Genomic DNA, 27,577 nt, shown 5'->3' with positions numbered 1-27,577 from the left:
CCCTGACTGAGCTGAAGAGTCCCCCGTTGTTCTCAAAGACACATCTGTCTTGGAAGCCAACCGAGATGTGCCGGGAATCCACACTTCTGGAAGGTAAGGTGGCTCCGGGGCCATTCAGGGGATGGGCCTGTTCTTTGGTCCAGTTACACCTTCAGGAAGTGGGTAGGCGACCTGGGGGTGGGGGCGGGGTCCCACTGGGCCCTCTGCAGGTGGACGGGGGCTGGGCCTGCGCGTGGTGTGAGTGTCCGGACTCGGAGCCTGGCGATGCAGCTAGCTCAGGGGCCAGTCAGCCCGGGGACCCTGACGGAGACCAGGAAGGTCCTGTCGGCCTGCTTCCCGGGCGGGAACGTGTGGGCTCCCACCTCACCGAATTCCCGCCCCAGACTTGCTCAGCTGGTTCTCGGGAGGCTGCCTCTCGCGTTTCTAGCAGCCCCTCTGTTTCTCTCCGAAGCGCCGCCCCTCCAGCTACGAACCCACTGTCTTTGTTCAGGGTGTCTCCCCACCCTCATCATCAAGCCCCTGATTTACACCCATCGACTCCCCATTCTGGGCACACCACAGGGGGTCAGCAGGACGGAGGTTAGAGGCAGGGAGGCAGGGCCTCCTTCTGGGCCTCAGCTCGCGGGGACACAGCTCACAGGGGCCATCGGGGTGGGGGGAGGATGCACGCAGGCCTCAGCGCCCCTCCTCACCCCTGTCCCCGCCGCAGGACCCTCCGGAGCTTTCCAGGACACACAGCGACAAATAAGGCCACCGTGCATGTTCTCGTCTCCGTTGCCTTGCACACATGCCTGGGCCTCCCCCGAAGGGACTGTGGTCTGTGGGCCCCCCAGCGTCCCTGAGCCCCAAACAGTTGTTACGGAAGAAAAATGCCCTCGGTCATCTTCAGCATGCTGGCTTGCGCAGTGCTGGGTCCTCGGCCGGCGGGGTCCTCGGCGAGAATCAGGACGGGCACCAAAACCCTGGCCAGGGGTCCCGCGTCCCTCCCACCACACACACGCGAAAAGCAACAGTTTCCCAAGAGTGTCCCGATGAGGCAGTGACGTGTACTGATTTTATTAAATCTTGGCCCTTGGGCACATCTTTCTAGTATTCTGCGTGCCCACTCCCGTCCCACCCTCAGGACTACGCCCCGGAGAGCAGCCAGTGTGCCTCGTCTCGCTGCCGCCCAAGGACAGCTGGACGCACTCTCCACGGGAACACGCTTTTTACCTGAAGGGACTCGGGCGCCTCCTGGAAATGGACAGCTGTCCCTGCGGCACCACGTGGTCGTGGTGACCGGCGCCAAAATCCGGCTTTGGTGCCGAGATCAGAACCTCGGAGGAGCCGCCTCCACGGCCCGAGCCTAACGTCTTGCCCCGGGAGGCGACCAGAGTGCGTTTCTGCTGGCGTCTGCCGCGCTGAGGGCACAGAGCCCGGCCTGACCTGGGGGGGCGGTATGTTCCACGGGCCCAGCGCACAGCGGGGCAGGAGCGCGGCGAGCGGGGCCCCCTGGGCGCCACACAGCCCTGGAAGCGCCGGCGGGCTGAGTCCACGCGGCAACCAGCCTGCGCGGCTGGGGTCCTCCGGGAGGGGTGTCCACAGCGACCTGCACACGTTAGTAAAAGATCCCTTGCTTTTCCAAACACCCATCGGCGCGTCCCGCGGCAGACCGCGTCCGGAGCCGGTCGGGGCGGCGGTCGGGCAGCCCGCGGCCTTCTCCTGAGCCAGAGATCGTGGGGCGTGTGATACATGCCCCTCTTCTCGTGAAAACCTTTTGTTTGGGAAAGCGTATTTTTCATGCAATTGTTTATGTCAACATGTAATGGGTTTATTGTTATTTTTAAGTGAGTACAGTTTTTAAGTCTTGGGTCTGATGCCTAGTACAGTCGTCTATCAGGTCCTGAGGACCCACAGGAACACTGGTGGTAACATCTCCAGTCTCCCCCAGAGCGCGGGGGGGCTATGCGGGCGCCGAGGCCCCAACCAGCGAGCGCGTCTCCAGCCCCGTGGGATGAAGCCCCACTGCTCCCGCCGGCTTGTGGCCCGTTCCACTCCCCCTCGCGGAGTCCGAGTTTCTGTCCCCCGACGCTTTTCCAGGTCTGACCCTGGCAGACGGCACACCGGCCACAGGGGCGTATGACGGCATGCTCGCGTTTCATTCTGCGTTTCCCGGCGCTACATGAGGCCCTGCAGGTCTCCTTCCATCCTTTAGCCTCATTCCCTTTGCCCCCACTTCTTTTTCATTTGGACTTAAAAATACTTTCTTCAGGGGCACCTGGGTGGCTCAGTCAGTTAGGAATCTGACTCTTGATCTCAGCTCAGGTCATGGTCTCAGGGTTGTGAGTTCAAGCCCCGTGTCAGGCTCTGCGCTGGGCCCACTTGAAATAAACAACTTTCTTCCATTTCAAAACAAAACCCCACAATGTTATTGAGAATATTGTTGGAATTACATTAATAAAATGATGACACTTTACTTTAGAGCTTTTAGGAGCATGTGGTTTCTCCACATGCTCAGGAATTGTTTTAGATTTTACAATAAAACTGCACAGTTTCCTTCGTGTCAATCCTGGACTGTTCTGGTTAAACTCGTTCATAGATTCCCTGCAGTTCTCAATCATGACTGAACGGAATAGTCCATTCTCATAGTCCACAGGTTCAAGGTGGTTTAAAGAGCTCTTGATCTCCTGTATATCTCCTTCCTGGGAATATAAAAATATCATCTGAAAATAAAGGTAATTTTCTGTTATCCTGCTTATTTTGTTTGTCTTAATGCATTAGCTAAAAATGCCAATGTTAAATAATAAAGGTGAAAGCAAGCATGTTCGTCCGGCTCCCAACTTCCGTTTTTGGTATTAACAGGTTGTCTTGCTAGATCTTATCAAATAGCTCAGTGTTTACTGATCTCAGTGCCGATAACTACAGAAGAAATCAGAAACTCGCAACGGACACACGGCTTACGGAGGGCGCGATGTGGGCGGTTGCTCGGCTGACCTCTGCCGGTCCGCGCCAGCTCTGCCCCGGCCCAACGGAGCACAAGGCAGCACCGACTCCGTGAGACATGGAGAGAGCGAGCCCTGACCCCACACTCAAAGAGACAGCTGGGAAAATAAAACAGTGCGAACGGCCTCTAAGTACAAAGGTAAAACTGCTACGTAACACAGGGCACCTGCGGCCTTCCACAGCTGGGGAACGCTGGTGCACGCCACGGCCCGGCCCCGGCCCCAGGAGCGCCAGGACGGTCACCCAGAGCCGCGGTCTGTTGCCACCTCGGCGACCCTCGGGCACGGCCGCTCGGACGGGGATCCAGCCAGCGGCCCGGTGTCTGTCAAACGACCAAGTTCTCACTGGGGCTTCTCGTCTCAGAGGCAGCGGCTTCCTGTGCCTGCACCCAGCCCCCCGCCCGGGTCTTCACGCGACGCCCCAAGGTCTCCCCTGCAGTGGAGTGCCGCGGTTTGTTCCCCGCACGCCTCCCCCACGGCTGCGGTGACGTCGCGCTGCTCGCTGACACTGGCCCTGCCTGGTGGAACACCGCACGTTTGGGCAGAAATACGGCAAGTTCACACTTCCGCAGAACCGCCTGTTCCGCATTCACCAAACTACTGCCTTTGGTGCCAAAGCAGCGTGGCTGGAGTCCACGGCGCGTGCGCTGGGGAGGCCCCCGAGGTGGCTGAGCCGGGGCGTCCTGCCCTCTGGGCTCCACGGCCGCCCAGCCTCTCGCCCACCGCAGCCAGGCCTGGCGCTGGCCTGGGCACCCCCTGGGCGGCCACGGGCAGCTGCTTCACGGACCACTGCAGTCGGGCGACTGTGACCGCCTGCTGGCCGGACCTCTGCCCGCACCCCACCCCTGCAGGTCTGCTCAGGAGCCGCCAGGAGCTTTCCTAGACCCTAAGTCAAGCCACGTCACCTGCCACGTCCCTCCGAACCCTGCTGTGTGGGAGCAACACGCTGGTCCCAGGCGGGGAGCCCTTCGTCCCTGCAGCTGGGGACCAAAAGCCGCAGTGGCCAACAAGACTTAGGAGGAACTCAATAGAGAAGTGTCTGGAAAGGTCTTCCCCCTGGGGACAGGGCGGGGGTGGGGAGGTGAGCTTTGTCTCACAGCTCGGGCAGCGCACCCCTGCTCGGCCCGGCGCCGTGGGTCCCGCTCCCGAGCGCCACAGCCGGCTCCCACCAGCTCCCCGTGCCCCCGTGGGCCGCCGCGCCGCCTGGCTTCTCCCGCGGCCCCTCCTCGTGCAGTGCCGACCACAACCTGCTGCGCGTCATGTCCCTCTTCGCTCGTTTGCCGCCCCGACCGGAGCGTGAGTGCGGGAGGCCAGGCCTCCGTCTCAGCGGCGCGACATCCCGGGCCTGGAAAACCGAACCGGGTAGCGCACGTGGGCAGCTGTCCTTGCTTGGTTAGCGTTCTCGCGGGGACCCGGTGCTCCGAGGGGGGGCCGTGGGCTCTCCGAAAGACGCTGCGGGCTCCAGTGCGGGATGAAACAGCCGTCTCCCCTTCCCCCTTCGGGAGGGTTTCTGTTCTGGGCGCCAAGCTGCCACCAGCCTGTTTCTGTTCGCTTTTGTTTTTGGAATAGACCAACCTGGTGCATTCCCTCTGAGCTGAGAAAGTGAACTCTGCTTCCAGGGAGTCATGAAAAACTACACATTTGATATCAAAAGCCATTTCAAGCGTCACTGATAGTGACGGTATTGGAGAACAGATGCTAGGAGTTCTTACTAGGGAATCGCCCCAGAGCGAGCCTGGAGTCCCCGGCCTGTGTCTGAGGAGCGGCTTCCGTGCAGGGAAGTCCGATCCGGGAGCAGCCCCAGGGGCCAGCAGGAGGCCGTCTGCCTCCTCCGGGACCCGGCCTGGCCCGGCTGGCCCTTGTCGTGTGGCCGGCCTGCCCGGCCCTGGCTGCCCGCCCGCCTACCGCCTGGCAGCCTACACGTTGGACTTGGCGATCATCTTCTCCAGCAGGCTCATCATGCGCTCCTGTAGCTGCAGGCTCTGCACCTGCAGGAGGTTCTGCTGGTCCAGCACGCGGCGCACCTCCCGGCACGTCTCCTCCATGGCGCAGCTCAGCTTGCGCTGCTCCTCCAGCATGGCCTCCAGCAGCCGCAGCTTCTTCTTCTGGAAGTGGCAGCTCTGCACCTTGCGCTTCTTCACGGGCCGCTCGTCCGACCTGGAAGGACAGTGCCAGCGTGGGGATGGCGGGCCGCAGGGTCGGGGCTCCGCCCGCCCGACTCGCCCAACCGCCACGGCGGACACGTGGGGAGCGGAGGCCCTGGGCAGCGGTGAGGAGGGGCTGCAGCCCTCCCGCCGTGACAGGAGGGGGCCACCGGGGCCGCGGGCACCGCTGCCCTGTGGGACTCGAGGCAATCGGGTAACCTGGGTCCCAGGGCCATCCAAACCCCCGTAGCCTGGGTGGGTGGGGTCCACCGTGCCACCAGAGCACCCCGAACTCACTGAGCGGGTGCCAAACCCACAGGCCCGCTGTGGGGCTCGAGGGCAGTGGCCACACGGGGGGAGAGACGAGGAGGGCTGGTGGGAGGGGGCGCTGCGGCTTCTCCCCCGGCCCGGAACCTCAGCCCGCGCCGCGGCCGTGCCCTGTGCTCTCTGCCCCGGGGCGGTGAGCATCCCTGGTCTCACTGGCCACACCCCACCGGTCCCCCCAAGGCCTTGCCAGTCCCCCCGTCTGGGTCCTGTGCTTCGAAGCAGAGCGGCGCCCCAGCGGCTCCCGTGTCCCAGCCCTGGTGCGGTGCCTGGGGCAGCTGCGAGTCGGGAACCGGGTCAATCCACGGACACGTCTGGCCATAAACCTCAGGTTTCCAGCTGATTCCGTCTGCCGTCACAAAGGCATTCCTGTCTGGGGTCTTTGCTCCAGGGAAGGGGCGCCAGACAAACTGAACGGCAGCCCCTGATTTCTGACTCCCCCAGACCCTCCTCACCTCACCCCTGCCTGACAGACCTGAAGGCCAGCGCTCCACCTGCTCTCTGCCTTCTCTTCCCCAAACGGCCAACTCCTATTCACCCCTGAAAGCCGACCCCAAATGTCCCTCCTCTGCTTGCCGGGCCTGCACACCACTGGCTGTGTCTCTGCACCCGTCTGTGGGCATCCTGAGGGCGGGTTCACGCGGCCGGTGCTGGCCTAGCAGGGCGTCTGTGAAGGACAGAGGGGACGGGCACGCCCACTGCCACCAGCTAAGGAGCATACTCTGGGGGCTCAGCCCAATTCCCCTCCCAGCCAGCCTCGCCAGGGCAGGGACAGGGAGGAGGACCCCAGGGCAGGGTCTGCTAGGGGGTGACGGGGAGCCCCGAAGCCAGAAACTGGGGAGTCGGTGGGGGTGGGGCATTTGGTCTTCCTCCGTGTCCCTTCTCTCTCGTGACACTCGGACAAAGTGCTGATTTATCCCCATTTTACAGAGGGAGACTGAGGCCCAGAGAGGTCAAGGACTTTCCACACAGCCACAAAGTGATGGAGCAGGGAGATCAACCCAGACTATGGACATGATGGCCCGCACTTCAATACCTCCTGCCTCCCCGTCTGAGGCCTCCCCGTCCAAGGCCAGCCTAGTCTGAGGCCTCCCCGTCCGAGGCCAGCCTGGTCTGAGGCCTCCCTGTTTGAGGCCTCCCCGTCTGAGGCCTCCCCGTCCGAGGCCAGCCTAGTCTGAGGCCTCCCTGTCTGAGGCCAGCCTGATCTGATCTGAGGCCTCCTCATCTGAGGCCAGCCTGGTCTGAGGCCTCCCCGTCCGAGGCCAGCCTGGTCTGAGGCCTCCCCGTCCGAGGCCTCCCTGTCCCTGGAGGCCCTTGCATACCACCTAGGCCTTTGCAGCCAGCCAGGGACGGCAGAGGATGCCACCGCCCCGAGAGCTGCCGGCCCTCACCGCTCCCAGCCCCTCCTCTAGCCGCAGGGTTCCTGGCCCCTGCTGGAGGTGGGGGCAGGGAAGGAAGACACACCTGAACTTAAGGGACAGTAAGCTGGAGGAGCTGTCGGAGCCATCGTCCTGGAAGCGGCCTTCGTAGGAGCACTGGTTATACGGTAAGTACAGAGGGGTGGACTTAGCAGACGGCGACAGGGACGCCTCGGTCTGGGACGTGGAGGGCCCCGGCTGCTGGCCGTCCGGGAGTTTGCCATCACAGGACTCGGGGACCTTGGCCAGAATCCTATCAATGGCTAGGTAATAGGGCCAGTCGGGCGGGACGGACTCGCTATCTGTCATGCATTTTAATTTCCTGAAACGAGAGACACAAGAGCCAAGGGTGAGAAACGGAGCTGCTCCCGGCCTGTCCTGCCTGGCCCTCGGCTGAGGGGTGCTTGGGGCTGCTGGGGCCCCAGGGAACCACTCTTGGCCAGACAGCCTCTCCAGAAAAACTGGCCAGGCTCCAGGGCCAAGGTGACACGAGACTTGGAAAGAAGTCGGGCTGGGGACCTACCCCACGGTGGGTGCCAGAAGCACGCGGCCCAAACGTGAATAAGGTCATCTGTGAGTGGTGGGGCCCTGGGCTGTGTTTTACTGTTTCTGTCCTTGCTGGTCTGTAGTTTCTAAACTCCCTACAAGGAACAGATACTGCTTTTAAGTAAGTTAACCAGCAATAATAAAATAAACATAGGAATAAAATATTATTACAAGTATCATATAATGCAAACATAAGAAGTCATAATATAAGAAATCTGTTTTTCTAAAGAGAACGCCTTAGAAGCTAGAACCACAGGAGTTCAGGGCGCAGGCTTCAGCGTCCAACAGATCTGAGCTGTGTCTCATCTCCACCACTTTGCTATGTGACCTTGGACAGGTTCATTAACCTCTCTGAGCCTCCATTTTCACATCAATAAAATGGGATGAGCAAAGTAAACTCCTCACAAGCTTTAGGGATAATTTAATAAGACAAAGCCCAGTTCCTGGCAAACAGCAAACTGACCAGATAACATTCTTGGCTGAAGGTACCAGGAGGCAGCAGGATCCCTACTTAGACTCCGGGGCCATGGGTATGCACAGCACAGCTTTGCCCACCATGGGTGGGGACCCCACCCAGCCCTGCATCCTGCCCTTCCCTGCAGACAGGCCTTGTAGGGCCCTGGGCCTTGGCTGAATTCTGGGGGCTCAGGGATGGGAGACATGGCTGCAGGAGAGCTGGGAAGCCCTGGCCAGGCCAGGAAGGAGGCCACAACTCAGGTGGGGACGTTGCTGTCTGCCCCATCAGATCCAGCCTTAGTCTGTGGCCCCCACATTCCTGCCCCATGCTCTTCCCAAGTAGGGAGGCCCTCAAGCTATAAGAGATCCCTGTGGCCAGATAGCTCCTGCCTCCTGATGTGGGGCTCCTGCCAGCGTGGGCCCCTGGTCACACTGGTCACTGGAAACACTCAGCTGACCATCAGAATGAGTTGCCTTCAGCAAATGGGCCCACCTGGACGGCAAGGGGGTCTGTGGCTCAGGGCAGCAAGCCGAGGCCAACATCCACCAAGCAGAATGTCCTCAGTAGAAAGCCAGGGACAGGCCACAGAGGGAAAGGCATGGCCGCTCTGTCTCCCGACCCCAGGGCCATCCATCACCCTGGAGGCCTGCACAGATTCCAGGTGCAGGAAGTAGAGGACTGTGCCTGGGGCCCACACTCAGCCTCTGCCTAGGCTCCCTCCAGCCTTTCCAGAGGCCCCCCTGTGCTTGTTCTGACCACTCAAGCCAGGCTACTCCTTGGAGAAATGAGGGAAGGCCTGGCTCTGGCACAGGAGACCCCGGTAGGGTATTCCAAGAGACCATGCTCCATGGAACCCGGCTGCCCCCTCAGGCTTCCTTAGCCTGACAACCCTAATATGTAAAGAGCTACAGTGAAAAAATAAGAAAAGACTTTGCTATGGGAGGCTTTCTGGTTGTGGGTGGGGGAAAACAGATAAAGAACTAGTCAACCAATGAAAGCATCAGCCTGTTAAAGGCTGTGTGGCCTTGGGCAAGTCCCTCCTCTGCTCTAGGCCTCAGTTTCCCCCTCAGGGAATGGGAAATTGAAGTGTTGTATACGTGTGCAGTCCTTCCCCCCAGCAGCAGACTGCAGCGTCTGGAGTGAGCCCTGCCGGAGGGCCCAGGCCCCTGCTCTGCTGCATCCTCCTCTCCTATGGCCTCCTTGGCCCACATCCCCTACCTCCAGGAATGGAACAGAACACCTCCCCTGGGACTCTGAATAAGGCTCTCAGGATAAATAATGAATAACTCGACCAGACACTGATCAGAGCCCATGAATTACTGAGTCAGATGGGCAGCCCCCTCACCAGGCACAGAGGGACGTGCTGTGTGCGAGGAGGAGGGGGTAACGGGGACACACACGTCTACAGACAACTCAGCCCTCACATCATGAGCTGGTGGCTGGAACTGAACATGGTTTATGTTGTGAATGAGGCCTTCACGCCCTTAGTGGCTGCCTCCCTTCTGGCCCCTGGGCCTGCCTGGGAGCTGGGGCTGCGGGTGGAGATGGGCCTTCGGGCAGGTGCAGGCTCTGGAACTACTCCTCCAAGGGCCACAAAAACAGCCGATGGGGTGTCAGGGGCCCTGCGAGCCTCTGCATGTCTCCAGGCCCCAGACGGGCTGGGAGCTGCAGGCCGGGAGGGTCCTCTCAAGGTGCCCAGGGCAAGGCTGCAGGCCCTGTCTATACCCAGCCCTGACTGCACCTCTGGCCCCTGCTCATGGCAGCCACTAGGGCGGGCGGAGGCGGCCGGGGCTGGGAGCCGCTGGGCACCTGCACGTGCCCCGGGGACAGCGCCCCTTTTGGGGACATTGACAGGCCCACCCCTGCCAGTATGCCCTATGGCCCCCCCACTCTCACTGCTGCTCTTCCCCCCATGGCCCCCAGCTCCGGGGCGACCTGCCCCCCAGCAAGACCCTAGCCTGACCACGACCCTGGCGCTGCCAGTGACCCTCGCCATGCCCATGACCCGCTCCACACTTGTGACCTTGGCCACGCCCAGGACCCTCTGCACACAGTGACCGTCTGCAGACAGGCCTGGCTGCCACACAGCCCGAGGTGCTGGGCCTGGGGGGCTGTAGCTGGCTCCCCACCCAGGTACCAGAGCTCCCCCGCCTGGGAATCCCCTCCGCAGTCCCCCTCAGGCTGCCAGGGCAGGGTGGCCACAGTGGGAGGGTGGAGGCAGATGGGGGGCCAGGCCTGGTCCCCACTGCTTCGTTCCACAAACAAGGCCCCTCCCACGAGTGGGGGCCTGCTGGGCGCTGCAACATCAGCCCCGCCACACACCCCGCTCCCTGCCCGTGGCCCGCGCCGCCCGCGCCCACAACTGGGCTCGGTGGCTGCCGGAAAGGACAGAGCGCCAGCACCAGGCGGGACTTGCAGGCCTGGGAGCTGAGCCTCCTTCTCACCCCTGGTCTCAGTTTCCCTGCTTAGCAAAGCCACGCCTGGGAGGCCGGCCCGCAGTCTCCCGGCTGGCGGGAGGGCACGTGGAGGCCGAGTGGGAGCCGCCTGCAGGTGGCACCCAGGGCAGGGCCCAGGGGAGGGTGCTGACCGCCCTGGCCGCCTCGCTGGGCCTCAGCTCCCCCGCCTCCGTGGCGGGAGGCAGCACAGACGGTCTGTGCAGGCCCCATCTCGCGGCCGGGCTCTGCCCACGCAGGCCTCCTGACTCAGCTCCGAGGGGGCCGCGGCAGCCCCCGCAGCCCGGGTGCAGCCGGCCGGCCGCTGAGCGGGCGTGGGGGCTGTGCGGGGCGTGGGGGTTGTGTGGGGCGTGGGGGCTGTGCGGGGCGTGGGGGCACGCGGCTCGCGGCTCGCGGAGCCCACCTGTACTGGAAGGTCATGTTGGTGATCTTGATCTTGATCTCCTCGCCCAGCCGGCGCTCCCCAGTCATCTCCAGCAGCTTGCTGGCCATCTTCTCGTACACCTTGGCGTTGCGCTTGGTCTGCTTCAGCTCGTCGAAGAACTCCTCCCAGACGAGCATGAGGCCACGCATCTCCGCGTCCGTCCAGTTGCGGGCGCGCCGGTGCTTCTCTGTCTGAGGGGACACGAGGTAGCTGGGCACCTCGGCCGCAGCCATGCTGGAGGCACCTGTGGGGTCGAAAGAGCGTGCTCAGGCGGGGCCTGCGGCCTGCGCACCAGGGCGGGAGCCCCACTCCCGGAAGGCAGCTCCGCGCTCAAAATGGGGCCTACATCTGACAGGCAGGAATTTAGTTAAAAGCTTTTAAACGGGAAACGTCATTTTGATGTCACGTTTCCATAGCAACAGAGCAACTGCATAAAGCTACAACAACAGAAACCTTTTAACTGAAAGCGCAGGAATCAGGGCTGCCCTGACGGGCCATCAATACAGCAGCGAGCCGGCCAGACCCAAAACTGGCGGCCCGGGCGCCCGCCCCGCCGCCTACCCCGACCCGTCAGGAGCCTGGTGCACGCTGGGCTCGCGGGGCTCCCGAGGGCGGGGGTCCAGGCCACGGCCCCCACCTCAGCCCTGCCCCACTCACACAGGCCAGGGACCCAGGGGAGCCCAAGATGGGGAGTTGGGGGGCAAATGAAGAGAGAGAGGCGGAAACGGACAGGAGGGTGGGCAGCGAGGGGTGAGGGTGCAGAGGCGGACGCCCCCGGGGACCCACAGCAACCCTCGCCTACCCAGGACGTGCTCCACACACAGCATGTCCCTGGCCACGTGCTCACATGGATGGGAAATGCACGGATGCCAGGCTGGGCAGGATGGCCCGTCTCCCTCCTTGAAGGTGGGACCGGTTGCCGGCCTGGGTGACGTGGGGAGAGCGGAGAAGCCGGGGCAGTTCTTGAGGCCAGAGTGCAGCAGGCAGCAGGCGGGCAGTGTCCATCTGTCCCTCCCACCCTGGGCAGCCCCAGCACAGCCCCAACCTAACCCTGCTCAGCACCATCTGTACTCGACCTGCTTCCACCAGGCGGTGGCATGCTCCTTGCATCCCCAGTACCTCACAGAAAAGGGTTTGCTAAAGGCTTGCTGAATAATGAAATGAACAAATGAAGGGACCAATCTTAAGTAGCTCCTCCCTTCCCAATAGATCACCTAGACTCTGCCTTTGGACTTAACCGGCAAACTCCTAATCATTCTTCAAAGCCCTATTCTGACATCACCTCCTCTCTGAAGTCTTCCTACTCCGTTTCGGTCCTTCCCTTTTTCCCTCATGCCGATTGGCCCTACCTTGAGCCAGGCCATTTTATTTTCTACTCTAGTTGTGTGACCCCGGGTTCAGGACATTTGCAAACGTGAGAAAATAAGAATTCGAGGGGAGCCTGGGTGGCTCAGTCATTAAGCCTCTGCCTTTGGCTCAGGTCATGGTCCCAGGGTCCTGGGATCGAGCCCCACATCAGGCTCCCTGCTCAGCGGGAAGCCTGCTTCTCCCTCTCCCACTCCCCCTGCTTGTGTTCCCTCTCTCGCTGTGTCTCTGTCAAATAAATAAAATCTTTAAAAACAAAAAAAAGAATTCAAGTATTCTCCAAACACCGGGCACTGTTTTAAGAGTCTTCCACTTTGATCCTCGTGGTTACTCCCATTTTACACATGAAAAGCCCAAGGAGTGGAGAGGTGAGGTCAGCCTGTGGGCAAGGGGCTGGCTGGGAGCTGAGTCCGCAGTGCTGTGTGGCCTCCTGAAGGAGCATAGGCTCAGGCTCCCGGTAAAAGACACCTGTCACCCCTCCTGTGCCCCTGGTCCTGGGCGGGGCACACAGGATGAAGCCAATGCAAACTGCTGTGTGCTGAACAATCTCCCCACCGTTTCCTGGGGTCTCCTCGGAGGCCCCCCAGTGCTGACAAGGTGGCTGCTGCCTGTGGCAGGGGTCCTTGGCCGTGGGACCCTCACCCTCCCTCAGCGGGTCTCTACCAGGGCTTGGAGGAGGCTCATCCCGACATCTCGAGGGGCAGGGCCACGGACTGCTAGCGCTGGCGGGGCTGGAAGGGCACACCGCAGGACGAAAGTGAGCTCTGCACTGCGACACAGGGGGATGGGCCTGGCTCACCAGGAAGGCAGAGGGCACCGCCGGAAAGAACCAGGCTCACAGTGGCAGAAGGCCCGCTTGCGGGAACACAAAGGGGAGCCGGCAGTGAGACAGGGTGACCATCCCTGGGGGAGTGCAGGGGGTGGTAGGAAAGGTGGTAGGGACTGTGGGGGGTGGTAGGTAGGCTGAGAGCCAGGCTGGGGATGGGCTGCGGTGCCCCCTCGGGGCTGGCCAGCCAACGTCAGCAGGAGGGTCAGCCAGGGCAGGAGACCAGGGCCATGGAACCCATGAGGACTATGGACAGAAAGGGCCACCTAAAGGCATCAGCATTCAAAATTAAAAGATAAAACTCCAGTGGTTTTATCTGCAGGAGCCCACTGCACCTGCTGGACAGGGCCCAGCCCTGCTCCCTAGGCACAGGCGCCCAGAAAGGTTCGGTGTCCACGGGCCATCAGTGAGGCTGCCTGGCATTCGTGGGTTTCTGGCGGTGGCCTAAACCCAGGGGAAGGACTCCCGAAGTCCAGGCTGAAAATCACCACGGTTAACAGAGGTCCTCCTCAGACCTGCCCACGCGCCCAAGAGCTGAGGTTGGAATGGGGAGCTGTCTGTCAGGTGGAAGGACGGGAGGTGCCCCGGATGGGGTGGGTGTGCTGGGGTCAGAACTGGAAGTGCAGTGGGCGGGGGCAGCAGGGGCCTCTACCCCGCCTTCAGTGGGTTCTTGGGTTGAGGTCTGCATCCTTTCTCTCCAGGCCTCAGGGGTCACCTGGGGGCACAGGGACACCACCACCTGGCCAGGCACACCTCCCAGGAAGGCTCAGGGCAGCTGTACCCTCCAGGAAGACCCCAGTGCTCAGGCAAAGGCTCTCAGGACCCCTTGAGGGCTTTCCCCAGCACAGCTCCAAGAGCTGAGCAGGGCTGCCTCCAGGCACCTCCCGGGGCAGGGGGAGGCAGGCAGAGCATGGCGGTGGAGCTGCAGGCCTGGCTGGGGACAGTGAAGACGCATCAGGACAGTTGCTGCCCCAGGGCCCCCAGGCTGCAGGCCAGCTGGTCCCACTGCCTCCAAGGGGCAGCTGCCGGCCTGCAGGCGTCACTCTGTGCTCAGGGCTCTGGCAAACCGTGGCCCCAGAGGAGGGCTCTGCACCTCCTCCTTCCCCTCCAGCCAGTGCGTCCAGGGGAGTCAGGGCAAAAGGCTGGATGCCCAATGTCTTTGCAGGTTTCAGTGGGCACTGGAAGCCCCCAGAGAATGGAGTCCTGGGGGAGCTTCTGGGAGCAGAGCCCTCCGGGGGGGCCTCCAAGGAAAAGCCCTGGCTGGGTGGGCGGCCCTGTCTGTCCTTGCTGGGGAGGGGCTCCATACCTTGGCACAGCTGCATGGCCTGCTGGGACCCTCAGTCTCCGAGGGGTGGGGAGGCAGAGGGCCGGGGACTGGGTATCCAGCGGGACCTGCAGGGAGAAGGGGTAGTCAAGCCCCGGCAGGAGGCCAGGGGTACCTGTGCGGCCACGCCCTGTAGGCCTCTGTCTCGCCGTGAACGGACACTCGGTCTGAGATACTTGGCTGTGCCAGCCCTGCCCGGCCCGGCGGGCCAGCGTGGGGGCCCAGGGTAGGAAGCAGGTGTGCCCGTGAAGAGCCTCTGGCAGCAGGCAGGGGCCAACGCCAGTGAGCTGAGCCCATCACGGTGGGCGGTCGAGCTGAGCAGTGCGAACACTCCATCCTGGGCAAAGGCAGGAAAGCACGTGGAAGGTGGCGGCAGTATGGCAGGGGTGGCAGGGTGGAGCCCCGGGAGGGCGGGGCCAGAGGGGGGGCTGTCCCGGCAGAAGGGGGCGACGATCGTCCCAGGGTGGCCGGCTCACAGTGGAAGGAAGCTCCAAGCTGCGGCCCAGCGCTGTGTGGACGGGTGGGTGTGTGGGCGGGGGGGGGGGGGGGCTGCAAGCCCAGCTCACCAGGCCAGCACCACTGCCCTTTTCCCTACATCCCTGGGGAGCCCAGACCCTTACCTGCCAGCCCTCTGCCTCGGTGGGTCCCCTGGGCCCACCCACACCTCTAGTGCCCCTCAGGCCTATGAGCCCCAGGCTCCCCAGAGGACGTGGCCAGCAGGGAGACGGTCGTTGGGAGTGGCCTCCAGGTTTCCTGCTTGGGAAGCTGGTGAGGAAGCGCCGTCCAAGCAGACGTTAAGGTCCCCAAAGCAGTGAAAACTGCAGGACGTGCTCATGGCTTTCCATGAGCTTCCCTCACCAAAGGAGTCTTGGTGATGCCACAAAGCAGGCCCACGTCTGTGCCCACGTCTGTGCCCACAGGCCCAGGCAGAATGCTTCATCCAGCGGTGCTGAGTATGGCCAGGCTGCCTGCGGGGCGAGGTCGGCCGCCTCCAACACACCCAGCAGGCCTGCAGAGGCTTCCTCTGAAGAACAGCGGGGTCTCACCCTCTACGGAGGGCAAGCAGGGCGTGGGCAGCAGCAAAGCCCACTCACGCCAGGGGCCCTGGGACCCTTCTTTCTAGAAAGAACAGGTAGGCCAGGTGTGCTCAGGTGCACCAGGCAGGGTCTGGCTGTCCATGCTTGGACCAGGAAGGGGGATAGAGCCTTGGAAGCTGGGAGGGACCATCAGAGGCCTCGGAATTGTATCACAGAGCAGACAGATTTGGGGAGCTGAAGTCGCCCCCATCAAATGTTGACAGGAACTGAAGTGAGACCCCAGCCGCAGCAGACAAACGCCCCACCACGGTCCCAGTGCAGGGCAAGGGGTGCTCTGGCTCCTGAGGGCAGGGGCGCGGGGCCGCCACAGAATCCGGGGGAGGTCCGCACGCTCAGTCGCACTGCTCCCCCAAGGGCAGGGACTAAGCTGCCGTGTCCTCTGTCTGGCACCCACCGTGGTGTGGGCTCTGGGGCCGCCCTGTCGATGGGCGGGAACCCACCGGACTGCAGTGGACGCGGTCGCGGTACCCTGCCAGAGCAGCCCGCTGCCTGGGGGTGTGGCCCGGGCTACAACACCCACCACCATGGCTCACGAGCAGGAGCCCGCCCAGAGCTAAGAAGCACGGCGCCCCATTCAGCGGAGGAGGCAAGACTTCGGGGAACTGCGAGGACTTCAAGCAGAATGACTTCGAAACTCAAATGGATAGGCCAGGAGCCCGGGAGCCCAGGAGCCGGCAGGGCCCCGAGGGGAGCTCAGCGGCCAGGTCCCAGCCCACGTGAGCACTCCAGCCCCGCCCCGGCCCTCACCTCCCCGCAGGGCCCCAGACACACGTGGAGCCAGAGGCTCAACGCCCAAGCCACGTGGCCCTGGCACAACCAGATCGTAACGTCGCAAGCAGCTCATGTCTGCGGGGCCCTCCTGGGACGCAACCGGCCCGCTCTCCCCCCCAGCGCGGGCCCGCGTCCCCGGCGGGGCTTCCCCGCGAGCAAGCATGCCTCGTACAGCAGCATGGGGTGTCATTTCCCTTTAATTCAGATACACAACGTTTGCAGCAGTTTAAAAACTTAAATACACGTTGCAGGTCAGTCCTTCCCTCTCCTCTTGGCAGCGGACAGTCAGGTCCGGGCCAGGGCTCCGGGACGCGCCCCTCACAGCCTTGCTGGCCCCCGCGTGGGGTGGCGGTGGCAGGCGGCGCAGCAGGAGCACATGGCCTGCCGACAGACACTCGGCCACAGTGCCCAGGAGGGAGTTTGCACAGGTGGCCCCACTCAGAGCCCAACCACATGCAGCAGGTCCACAAGGGCCACCATCCTCCAGCGCCGGCGGTCACCACCCTGTTTGCACAGGGAAACGGCAGTGACTGTCCAGGGCCAGGTGCTCCCCGAGGCACTCGGGGCAAGGGAAGAGGGTTCCTTCAGCTGCATTAAAAGTGACAGGTGCGCGGGGGAAAGTGACCCCTGAACCTTCCAGGCCGGCAGCACCAGCAGTCCTCCTGAGCTCTCCAGCAAGGCCGCTCCCCTGCTACTGCCCCCTGCCCCCCACACAGAACCGTCCCACGGTCACACGGCTGGCAGCCGTGGCTTCGAGGGCTCACTGGAGAGGGAAGGACACAACACAGAGTGAGGACGTATGCTGGGAAGGATGCTCCCAGTATCAAGAGGAAATGAATCCCACTCCCCGGAAATGCCAGAGAACCCCGCCCCCTGCAGCCCCCCGCCACAGAAGGAAGCTTTGTCTACAGGACGGCCAAGGGCAGTTCTTGCTGGTCAGAGTCTGTTCCAACAAAACCCACAACAAGGGCTCGCTGCAGCTCCTGGGAGAAGCCGCCCCGGGGCCCTGGGACTTGGAAGTGACACGGGCAATGGGGGGGCCTGGGTGCGGTTGGGGGTCCTCTAAGAGGCAGGGCCTTCTGGTGCTACATTCTGGGTGTCTGGAGGGGTCAGCCGCATTCATCCTCTGGAAAAGATCCATTTGCTGGCAAAAATAGGGTGGAGGAGCGGGTACGGGCAGCCCGCAGCGGGGCAACAAGGAAGGGAGGCACGTTTCTGGGGAAGGCACGTGCATCACCCTGGTTTCACTCAAGTCTGTGCTCAAAGTGTCGGCAGCAGAACAACCCCCCCTCTGCAAACAAACCTGCCAAATTAGCATTTTCAACAACATTTGGATTGATGATATGACTGCTGCTTGCCACAGACCTCTAGGAACTTGATAGTCTTTTAATTCCTTGTGCAGAGAGCTGGCAAGGTGGATGGACCCTTTTCTCAGTAGGATTTTAATGAGCAATGACACAGTTCCTAGACGTCTCTGCCATGCAGCCGACTCCCCGTGGCACGGCTAAGAAAAGCCGACTTCTGCAAAGAACTGACGCGGCCATTCTTGGTAGCCTTGCGTATTTGCATACTGAGATATACGTATCGGCCAGAGCTGGGCTCCAGGCCCCCTTGTTAAGACTATTTCGGGTCGATGGCAAACAAGGGAAGACCAATGACGCTTGCAGGTGAGCCCAGTGATATGGATACTAAGGGGAACGGTTCCAAACCTCACATTCACAGTGTTACTTCCTACAGATATAAACTCCTCAGCAGGAAGAGCATGTGGCCCGGGGTGCTCAGAGCCACGGAGGTGACGGTGGGGGGATGGAGCACTTTCCTGCGCTCACAAACATGCTAGCAGGCTTTTTATGGGAAACGGCAGGATGAGAAATGGGAGCCCAGCGGGGGTGGGGGACAATGGTGACTTACTTTCCGTTAAGGTTCCCTTCTGGTCCTGCCCAGACATGGGACCCATTTCTACCACTCACGCCCTGGCTCAGTGGGGCCTCAGCGGGGGCTGGCGGGAAAACCCTGCACCCCAGGAGGTCCCAAACCGCTGCAGCAGGAAAGGGCAGGAAGGAAAATGGCAACTCTGGGGCAGGGGGTCAGCTTGGGGGTCTCCAGGCAGTTTGGTGTGAGCCCTGCAGGCCTGTGTGCACTGCAGTGGGCTGTCAGGCCCGTACTGGCCAGACGTCAGGGTAACTAACCAGGCACCAAAACTCCTTCTTTGCAGACTCTGGAAAGGACTTCAAAGTTATCTTCACTTACCACATGAAATACCCAAAATGCTGCCTGCGCTTGAACTCACGACCAAACTGACCAGCATGGCAGCATCACGTGACCAGCCCACCTCCGGGGGCCAAGAAGGCCAAGTGCCTGCCAGCATCGTCAGACAGCAAGCACGGCCCCATTCGTAGGCACGCCACAGGCTCTGCCCAGCAGGGGTCAACCCAAACGTCCAGGCCTCGTCTGCACTGGACGGTTTGGCTACTTTGGGGCTGGAAACAGCTGGTCCAGTGGCCTGGGTCTAGGGTAGAAGCAGCGGCTCTGAGGGACCACAGGCTGGCCAGTCGCTGCCCAGTCCTGTCCCTTCCTGCCCCCTCCAATCGAGCCCCATCATGGGTCCAGTGGGCACAGATCCGCACCCTCCCGAAAGGAGGCCCAGTGTATGGGTTGAGCAGGAAAGGAGACGGAGGAGGTGCTGGGGTCCTTCTCTAATGGTTGCCAAGACACCAAGCTTTGCTCTTGATGAAGAGAGGTGCAGACAAAGGTAACTCTATTACATGCCTGGGCCCTAACACACAAGAGAAACCACATGGGAAGACCCCAACAGCGGCTAGTCGGCCCCTGGGCAGACTGTAGCCCACACTCTGCTCGGGATGGGACAGACATCTGGGCCGGCGTCGCTGGACACGACAGACTGCCGCGACCAGGTGGGCTGGCCTTGTCAGTGCGGTGCCAGTGGTCCTTCACTGGGGAGCGAAAGCTTTAGAGCGGTCCGTGCGGGAGGAGGAGGGTGCTGTGGGCGGGCCCAGAGAGGCCCCGCCCGTGCACGGGACAGGGGAGCGGGCACCTTCCAATCCTCAGAGGGGCTGTGTGAATTCCTGACCGAACACCTGAACGTTAAACATCCCTAAATTCTTATCAGATGGGGACGCGTGAGAAAGAGTGCAGTGCACCACAGAACGTCACCAGCGTGTTAGTAAGACAGACAGGTGCCCGGGGGGAGGAGCTCCGGGGCAGAGAGCAGGGGGCGGCCGGGACAGGACCGGCTCAGGGGGCTTCTGCAGGCGCTGTCGCATGCGGCACAGACTTGGCAATGCACATACTTTACACGGGCATAGAAAGTTACCTTAAAATTAATCTCTTTACTGATATAATTAAACTTTAAATCCTGAGAAGAAAACAGAGAAAGGGAAGTGTGGCGCTGGGTGTCGCGTTCCCAGTACCCCCGACCCACACACCCCACGGCATTCCCATCGGGGGGCTGGGCATGGCCCTGGCCCCCAGGCCAGAGCCCTGGGGAGCGCTCCCGAAAGCCTGCCGGCGCCACCTTCTGCCTGTGGGACAGCAGAGAGGCCCGTGGCCAACCTGCAAGACCGAGGACTCCGTCCCGGACGCAAGAGCAGCTGTAGCCTGGTGGCCGCGGGCAGGTGGGCGCTAAGAGGACGGGAACAGCCGGCTGGCTGGCGTTTCGCACTAGCTGCAGCACAGAGGGTTAGTGACCAGCGGCTCCTGCCCTCCGCAAGGACTCAGGCTCAAACCCACGTTCCTGCGTGTGGTCCCTGCACGCAGCCTCCCTGCCACAGAGCTCCTCTGCCACGGGCAGAGCCGGACACCGCCTGCTCGGCCACGGCGCGACTCGAGGGGAGGCCTGGGTGCGGAGCCACGCCGGCGTGGGCAGGCCCCCCCGGCTCTGGTGCCTCTGCCCCGTGGCACTCAGCATGTGGCGACCTTGTGGACGTTCCGCAAACAAGTCAGCAATCGATGATATGGGTTTCCTGGTGCCGCGACCACCTCGAACACGGACTGGAAGGCCCGGCGGTCCAGCTCCTCTTCTATCTGGTGTCTGTAAAAGTCCGTGGCCACCAGGCAGAAGAGGTTCACGTCCACCTGCTCCAGCTTGCCCATCCTGCTGATGACGTGGGGAAGGCTGGGAGAGGAGTTAAGGGAGCAAGGCTCGAGTGAGGGAAGAGTGGTCCCCCGTGCGTGCCTCTCCGTCCTCACCAGGCTGTCCTCCCCCGACACGTGTCTACAGACGGGCCCGGGGCTGGGGGGGCCCTGAGAGCCGAGGCCGGGGCACCTGGACTGTGCACCAGCAGCAGCTGCCTCCCAGCTCAGCTCCTGCCGGCCAAGCGGGCACGGCCAGCGGGCACGGCTGTGCTGGCTGGAAGCCCGGCCCTGGCCAGCAGGGCAGGGGCGCGGGCAAGCCGGCTGGGGGCGCCCCGCAGCGAGGGGGCTCCGCTCCACAGCACTTACCTGGCCTGGCTCCCCGCACAGCACCGGCCGCCGCTGCTCCCACCGGCCCTGCTCCCGCGGGGAGAGGGCACAGCCATGGCCCCCCGGCCGGGCCCTCCCAGGCAAGGCTGAGCGAGGCCTGCCACCAGCACCCGCACAGCCGTCTGCTCAGACGCGCTGGGCTGTCTTGGGGGAAGGCTGCCAGAGGAGAACATCCCCTTTTGGCAGCCAGCATTTTTGGGGTGGGAACTGGATCTTTACTTAAGCCTTTCACCCGAGAGGATGACACAAGGCACAATGGACCAGGAGTAATGAAAAGCAGCGTCAGCCACAGACCCAGCTGCATGGGGCCCGCGGGCGGGCGGGAGGAGGTCCACAGGGACCTGCGGGAGCACCCCTCCGGCCCGCCTCTCCCGGCGGTCCCGGTCAGTGTGGTAAACACCCGCCTTCCTATTCCCTTACCCACGCTGCACTCTCTCGAGGCTTAAGATAAATGTCATCTGACAGCTGGCTTCCTTGCAAAGGTTAAACTTCCAAAACTTTAACAGAAACATGAACCCAGATGCTGAGAGGAGAGTCTGCAGGCCTGACAAACAGGAGCCACGGCACGCTGGCCTGGACCCGGGAAGGATACACAGCCGAGACCCACGGGCTGGTGGAAGCGCTGATGAAGAAGCAGGAGAGGCTCCACACGGCCATTGCCACCGGGGTCCTCTGGGTGAAGTTGGAGAGGGACAGCATGACCCAGTCCCGGACCATGGATGACTGCCCGGTGGTGTGCAGCGTCTGGAAAACCTGAGAAAGACGAGAGGCTGGGTCAAGGGGTGCTGCTGGCTCCCAAAGGTGAGGAACTGGGCCCACAGGCAAGTCCACTGGGTCAGCACATCCACATGGTAAAAGGCATTCAGTCTGGAAAGTCTGGGTGGGTCCACCTTGGGGGCCTCCCCGGCCGCGTGACCCAGTGCCCTCACCTTGTACACAACGGTGGCCATGAACTGAGGGTATGGCTGCTGGTTGGAGAGAAATTCTCCAATGACTTTGTTCATGACATCCTGGGGTGGGAAGAAGTCGTCTAAAAACTGAGGAAGGATCCGTGCCACCACTCTGGCTTCACAGGGGAACCCTTTCCTGACCCTAAAAGGAGGGGACACAGGTCAGAGTCTGGCCCCACCCTGAGAGGGCCTGGCATCTGAAGCCAGTTGGGAGATGCCCTGGGTCCTAGACTGTGACCTGCAAGAGCAAACAGGTGACACCCCTCCCTTGCTGACCTCACCGGGGACCTGCAGATGAATGCACAGACCCAGGGCCCCCACCCCATGGAGGAGGCCGATGACTCAGAGAGGGGTTTCTAAGTCATGTCAAGTAATAAGCAGAAAGGGTTTGATGATGCCATCAGAGATAAAAAAAAAAAAACTCCTAAGAACACTGTCCATGACATGTTGGCTTCTGTCCACGTCCAAATGCTCTCTGAGCTTCCTCTCAGCTCCCCATTCCGAAACCACAGCACTGCAGTCAGCAAGGACCTTTCTCCTTCCCTGACGGGGGCCCGCACACACTCCTGCGGACGCCCCTCCGCCCCCGAGACTCCGGTCTGCATGCTCCCGTGAGTGCACACAGAAGGGCCACATGCTGCGGAAAGGCTCCGGAACTGGCCCAGAAACTGGACCCGTGCCCCCTCGCAGGTGTGCTCGGATGCCCGCCTGCAGATGACAGCCGTGGCCGAGCATGTGCAAGGTTGCTGCCCTGGACGATGCCCACGGCTGAACACGACTTCTGTCAACCCGGCCCCACCCTGGGCGTGTGCGGCACGATCAAGCTGCATGCCTGTCGGCACTCGCTACAATCCTGGTTTGTTTGGTTAGCACCGGGGCACAGGGTCCACGAAGGCGGGGACTCAAGTGTGGGCTCCCCTGCCTGCCACCCGGCTGTGGTCGAGCTTGACGGATCTGTGTGGAATGGAAGAAGGGCTACAAACACTCATCTTAAGTGTCAATACAGAAACAGACTGCAATGCTCGGCTTTCCACAACACCTCATCTGGCCCAAGTGGAAAGACGGACAGCCTTGCTCAGCGCGCTCTTGTGAAAGCCAGACACTTCCTGCTGACCGAGCTGAAGGGACAGGACAGGCAGAGTGGCACACAATGGGCCTCCCAAGGCCACGGACGCATCATGTTGCCTGGGCTGGGAGGCCTGGGTCAGAACCCGAGGCCCTGTCCTGGGGAAGGAGCCTGGCAAGGTGCCTGACCCATTTTCCAGAACTGGCAAGCCGAGCCAACTCTGGACACAAGTGCACACAGTGGGGAGAGGCGGGGGTTAATGACAAGCCCTCAGGGGCACCTGGGTGGCTCAGTCGTTAAGCGTCTGCCTTCGGCTCAGGTCATGATCCCAGGGTCCTGGGATCGAGCCCCGCATCGGGCTCCCTGCTCTGCGGGAAGCCTGCTTCTCCCTCTCCCACTCCCCCTGCTTGTGTTCCCTCTCTCACTGTGTCTCTCTCTGTCAAATAAATAAATAATAAAATCTTAAAAAAAAAAAAAAATGACAAGCCCTCAGAGGCGCTTTTGTTTATTGTCTAAACCTTTACCATAGTCTACTCAACACTAGTCCCGAGCCGTTGCTAATGCTGCTCAAAGGCTGTGCTCCTCATGGCCCCGGGGGCGGGACCTCGAGGCTTTCCCCTCCCCAAAGGCGGCAGTGTGTGATGGACATCTTTGGGACTGCTCAGAACTCCACGCGCAGGACTTGTCTTGTTAACAAGCCCCTCCTGATGCCTCCACACTGAGGGGTGCTGCCCCCCACCTTCACGAGATGGGCAAGGGCTTGGACTGGCCTCAGAGCTGGTCAACCCCAAGCTCCCGGGTGCTGGTGTCCAAGGACTGCCCACCCCCGCAGAGCCCCGAATGAGGTGTATGCATAGTCTAGACACAAGTGGGAAGCTGGTGGACCACAGGGGCAAGGCTGAGAGGAAAGCAGGTGCATGGGAAGGCAGCTGCTCCTGGCGAGCACCCCAGGGCAGCTGACGGCAAAGCTGGGCTTCGTTGCTTACCTGTCAAAAAGAACAGACACGCGTTCCATAGCCACAATCACTGACTCACTGTCTGGGGCGCCGGGGCTGGGGTCTGAGGTTCTGCCCGGACTGATTTTCTCCTTCCCTGAAACAAATCCTTCTGTACGGTTACATGCTTTGAAGACTGTGCCTTGAACGCACACAGGAGTTCAACAAACCCCAAGAGATGATGTGAAACCAGGTGAAGGGAGCTCTCAGCAGCCCAGGGCCCAGCCCAGGTACACAGGGTGCAGTGCTCAGTCCGCAGACCACTTTGCAGTTACAGCAATGTGACCTTGAGCCAATAACCTCATGCTCCAGGCTCTGGGATCTCCCTCAAGCGCCAGTGAGGCCCTGTGGTCTGCGTCCCGAGAATGAGAATGCTCCTCGCTCACTGAGACGGGAGGAGGCCTGTGTGGCCTGCAGCTTGGCGGCACTGACCTGCCGGGCACGGGTGGGCCTGTGCCCCCGCGGCTCACCTGTGTACATGCAGGTGAGCATCAGGCCCAGGGCGGCCATGGCCCGGTGTGGGCTGTGCACATTCACTCTGTCCACACTCAGCTTGACCAGGGACTCCGCATCCAGGCGGCACAGCTGTTCGCACAGCAGGAGGCGCTCCAGGCCCCGCAGGACGCAGTGGTAGATGATGGACGGGGTGGCTTCCTCACTTCCGGACAGCATCACCCCACACATCTGAGCAAGAAGGAAGACTTGACCCTGCCACCCGCAGGTGACCGTGCGCGCACACCCGCTCCCTGCTCCAGAGGAAGGCGCCCAAGGCCGCTCACCTGTATGATTGACGCAGAGAACTCCGGGCCCACATCCAGGGGATAGTTCTCGATCAGGTAGAAGGCGGTGGCACACATCACCAGCACATGCTGCTGGCTATGAATGTTCACGCAGCTGAAACCATGAGGTAAGGCCCAAGCTGACAGTGTGCGGTATCCTCGTGTCTCAGGGGTCTCAGCCCCCATCCCCACGGAAGGGTGCCCCCCACCACGTGATGTGTGACCCCGCTCTGCCCTGGGCCACACAGAGACCCCCACGCAGCCGCTCGTACTCACTGGGCCACCCCTTTGAGGTTGGACAGGAGGTAGTCGCTGATGACTGGGACGAGCTGTTTGGCCGTCTCATCCAGGAGGTCACACTCCAGCACGTAGAGAGCGCCGTGCAGGGCCCCGACCTTGCTGGGCAGGTGGCTGCTCCTCAGGGTACTCTCCAGCAGCCGGCTGACGGGCTCTGCCACAGCCTTATCCTAGAGCGCAGGCACGGGGAGCAGAAGCTAGCCCACGATGAACGGGGGAGGCCAATGACAGGCTGGCCGCACGCTACAGAGGAAGACCGTGGTGCAGCAGGAGCCCCCCCCCCCCGCGGGCCCGAGCCGCCCTCCAGAGGCCCGCGCAGAGCAGGTGTCCGGTCCTGGCCATCAGGAGCCTTCCCGGCTCCCCGGCTGTGCCTCCCCCGTCCGCGCCAACGCTGTGGCCGGTGCCGACACCCCTTCCTCCTGGGGGTCTGCGGTTTGGGCCGAGCCAGGGAGAGGGGCCTGCGGGACCAGCGCCAGCGAGAGCCCTGCTCCGCGTCTCTAACGAGCTTCCCCAGCAGACAAGACCCCACACGTGTTGTCACAACGCGCTGCCGGGAACAGAGCGTGTCCCACCTGACTCCCCGGGAGAGGGTGCTGGAAGCTGGTGCCTGTTTCCTCTGGACTTTGTGCCCCGCAACGCCCTCCACCCCGTACCTTTTCCCTTCGCTGATTTTGCTTTGTATGGGTTCACTGGGATAAATCCCGGCCTTGAGTATATATGAATCCTCCCAGCAAAAACCCAGGGTGGTCTTGGGGACCCTGAACAGTAGTCTATACTGACCTGGACTAAAACGTTACCTGTGTCCTTTTAGCACCCTAGACCTAGTGGGGTGCAGCAGAACGCAAACATTCCGTGCACACTCCTCCCTCAGGACTCTCTCCTTTTCAGAGAAGAGGCGGCCGCAGTAAGCAGTGTGGAGGTGGGGGAGACTCCAGTGCTCAAGAGCCACCCCACCTGGGAAAGGTGGCTACTGCTGCCTGAGAGTCCCTGCGGGCCACCTGAGGGCCAATGTGCACACACCAGGGTGACGTGATGCCTTCCTAAGGACTCCCACCCGGGGGGCCAGTCCCCACCTCTGCAAACACCAACAGGACCTGCTGTGAGGAAGGCATGTTTCCCAACACCATGTAAGTATCTCAGCAGGAGAGGACCCGCTGTGGAGCCCCGCGGCCTGCACCAACGCGCACACACCTCCACCTTCACGAGGGACGTCTGCGTGCATGTCAGGATGGGGACAGCGTGAACATGCAGCATCTTGCCTTAGGGTCTTCTTAAAAAACGACTATTACTTAACTTATTGACAACACATTTGTCTAGGGGGATCTGGGCCTGAGCACAAAAACACAATTACAATGAAAACGAACCCAGCAGCTCAAACCCCCCACCAAGACGAAAGGACCCCTTCAAGTCCAGCTGCTTCCACATGTCTCTCGACACCCAGAGGGCACACACTTTGAAGTGACGTGCTCACGGGGGAAAGCCAAAAGACCCGTTGTTCCTGCTCCTCGATGGTGGCACCACGACCAACGGCCACCCAGGACGGGGGAAACCTGCCCAGGCACTCGGGGTCAGAGGGACAAATTCAACAGGGGGGCATAGCTGGGAAGGGGCGAGAGTCGGCTCCGGGCCACAGACGCGGGCTCACACCTCTGCCACGCCCCACATGAGCTGGTCTCATCCTCCCGTGTGTCGGGCCAGGTGCAGGAGACCTGCCGCAGCACCGGGACACACAGGACTGCGTGGGGATGTGGGGAGGAGGCCCACGTGTAGGGCGGATGAAGGAGTTGCCTGCTGCCAACAGGAAGCTGGGCTCCGGAGTCACTGGCAGCGGCTACAGCCCAGGGCACAAGCCAGCTCTGTGCAGCCTGGAGGCCGGTTACTTTCGTCTGGTAGCAGAGCTTCTGCCCCTCACCAGCTAACAAAGGCGGGGCCCGCGCACAAGGGCTTTCATGTGCCCACATCACGTCTGGTGAGCAGGTGCCACGTGGGGACGTATACGCAGAAAACTGGCGCACGCCGCCCTGGCCGAGTTCTCATCAACTGGATGCAGAGTAAGAAAGAACTCAAAAGTAGGCAGTGTGCCCTCCTGCCAAGAGAAGACCAGAGCACCCAGACCTAGGGAGAGGAGATGCAGGGCGTCTGGGGTAAAACGGCCCCCAGGAGGGAGGCTCCGTCGACAGGAAGCACAGGGGTCTGTGGGGGGCCGTGGGAGACTGTGGAGGAGGAGCCAGTCATGTTTCCACCACCCACACCCCTGGCTCCTAGGGGGATGGGTCACCATGATGACCCAGAGCAAAGGGGTACAGGAGCCCCAAACCGAGGCTCACCCATGACAGCACGCTTCACGGTGACCCACGGAAAGGCAGGGAGGACCTCCTGCCCACGTCAGACCTTCCAAGGCCGAGGCTACGCCCGTGGCATGCAGCCAACACAAGGCGGCCCCCACACCGCCTCTCACTCACCATTCCCAGGACGGCAGCCGCCTTGCAGGTGGCGGGTACCAGGTACTGAATAAGAATCTCATCTTCTGCAGGGTGCACCCTCCGCAGCTCTGTCAGCGTCAGATACATCATCTCAAACTGGGTGCGTTCAGTGAACAAGTCTGAGACCACTAGGAGCTGGAGACACAGAGCATTCGGATAGGAAGTGAGGAGTAAAGACCAAAATGCATGTGCTAACATCCACCAGACAATGAAATACAGGCATTCACAGGAGTCCTGACCGGGTACATAAGCAGCCCACACCCGGAAACCTACAATAACAGTGTAAACACACAACGTGAAGAATGACTGGTCGAGTATCTTAAAAATGCCGCTGCATCTACACTGCCCACTGAGAGCTGGCACCTGGATCTCAGTCACGACCGTGGGGCACTGAG

At 61.8% G+C, this 27,577-nt stretch overlaps 2 protein-coding genes across 11 annotated transcripts in view; both read right to left on the bottom strand.

The window, feature by feature from the left end:
* Positions 1–709: 709 nt before the first annotated feature.
* Positions 710–19,317, bottom strand: MSANTD1 (Myb/SANT DNA binding domain containing 1). The gene is made up of 4 exons (XM_045881575.3): positions 14,245–19,317; positions 10,727–10,991; positions 6,914–7,189; positions 710–5,138 (listed from the first exon to the last, which is right to left on the bottom strand). The coding sequence occupies exons 1-4, from the start codon at positions 14,258–14,260 to the stop codon at positions 4,898–4,900; spliced, it is 798 nt and encodes a 265-aa protein (XP_045737531.1). The 5' UTR covers positions 14,261–19,317; the 3' UTR covers positions 710–4,897.
* Positions 19,318–19,460: 143 nt separating this feature from the next.
* The window catches only part of HTT (huntingtin), a 139,594-nt gene continuing 131,477 nt past the window's right edge, over positions 19,461–27,577 (bottom strand). For 7 of the 10 annotated variants that reach the window (XM_064584168.1, XM_064584171.1, XM_064584170.1 and 4 more), the window contains 8 exons: positions 27,162–27,317; positions 24,679–24,869; positions 24,403–24,517; positions 24,094–24,307; positions 23,615–23,732; positions 21,542–21,704; positions 21,205–21,365; positions 19,461–20,265 (listed from right to left, as the gene is read on the bottom strand). In XM_064584168.1, the coding sequence (XP_064440238.1) occupies positions 20,052–20,265; positions 21,205–21,365; positions 21,542–21,704; positions 23,615–23,732; positions 24,094–24,307; positions 24,403–24,517; positions 24,679–24,869; positions 27,162–27,317 (1,332 nt within the window). In that variant the 3' untranslated portion in view covers positions 19,461–20,051. The remainder of the gene's footprint in view (positions 20,266–21,204; positions 21,366–21,541; positions 21,705–23,614; positions 23,733–24,093; positions 24,308–24,402; positions 24,518–24,678; positions 24,870–27,161; positions 27,318–27,577) is intronic. The other 3 variants (XM_064584169.1, XM_045881579.3, XR_010409241.1) reach the window with 2 other exon arrangements.

Source organism: Mirounga angustirostris, unplaced genomic scaffold (assembly GCF_029215605.1).
Source record: "Mirounga angustirostris isolate CCGP_5_RB_7025 unplaced genomic scaffold, mMirAng1.0.hap1 SCAF_2, whole genome shotgun sequence".
Classification (NCBI taxonomy): Eukaryota; Metazoa; Chordata; class Mammalia; order Carnivora; family Phocidae; genus Mirounga; species Mirounga angustirostris.
Note: the sequence above shows the minus strand (reverse complement) of the source record. Positions and strands in the feature narration are given on the sequence as shown.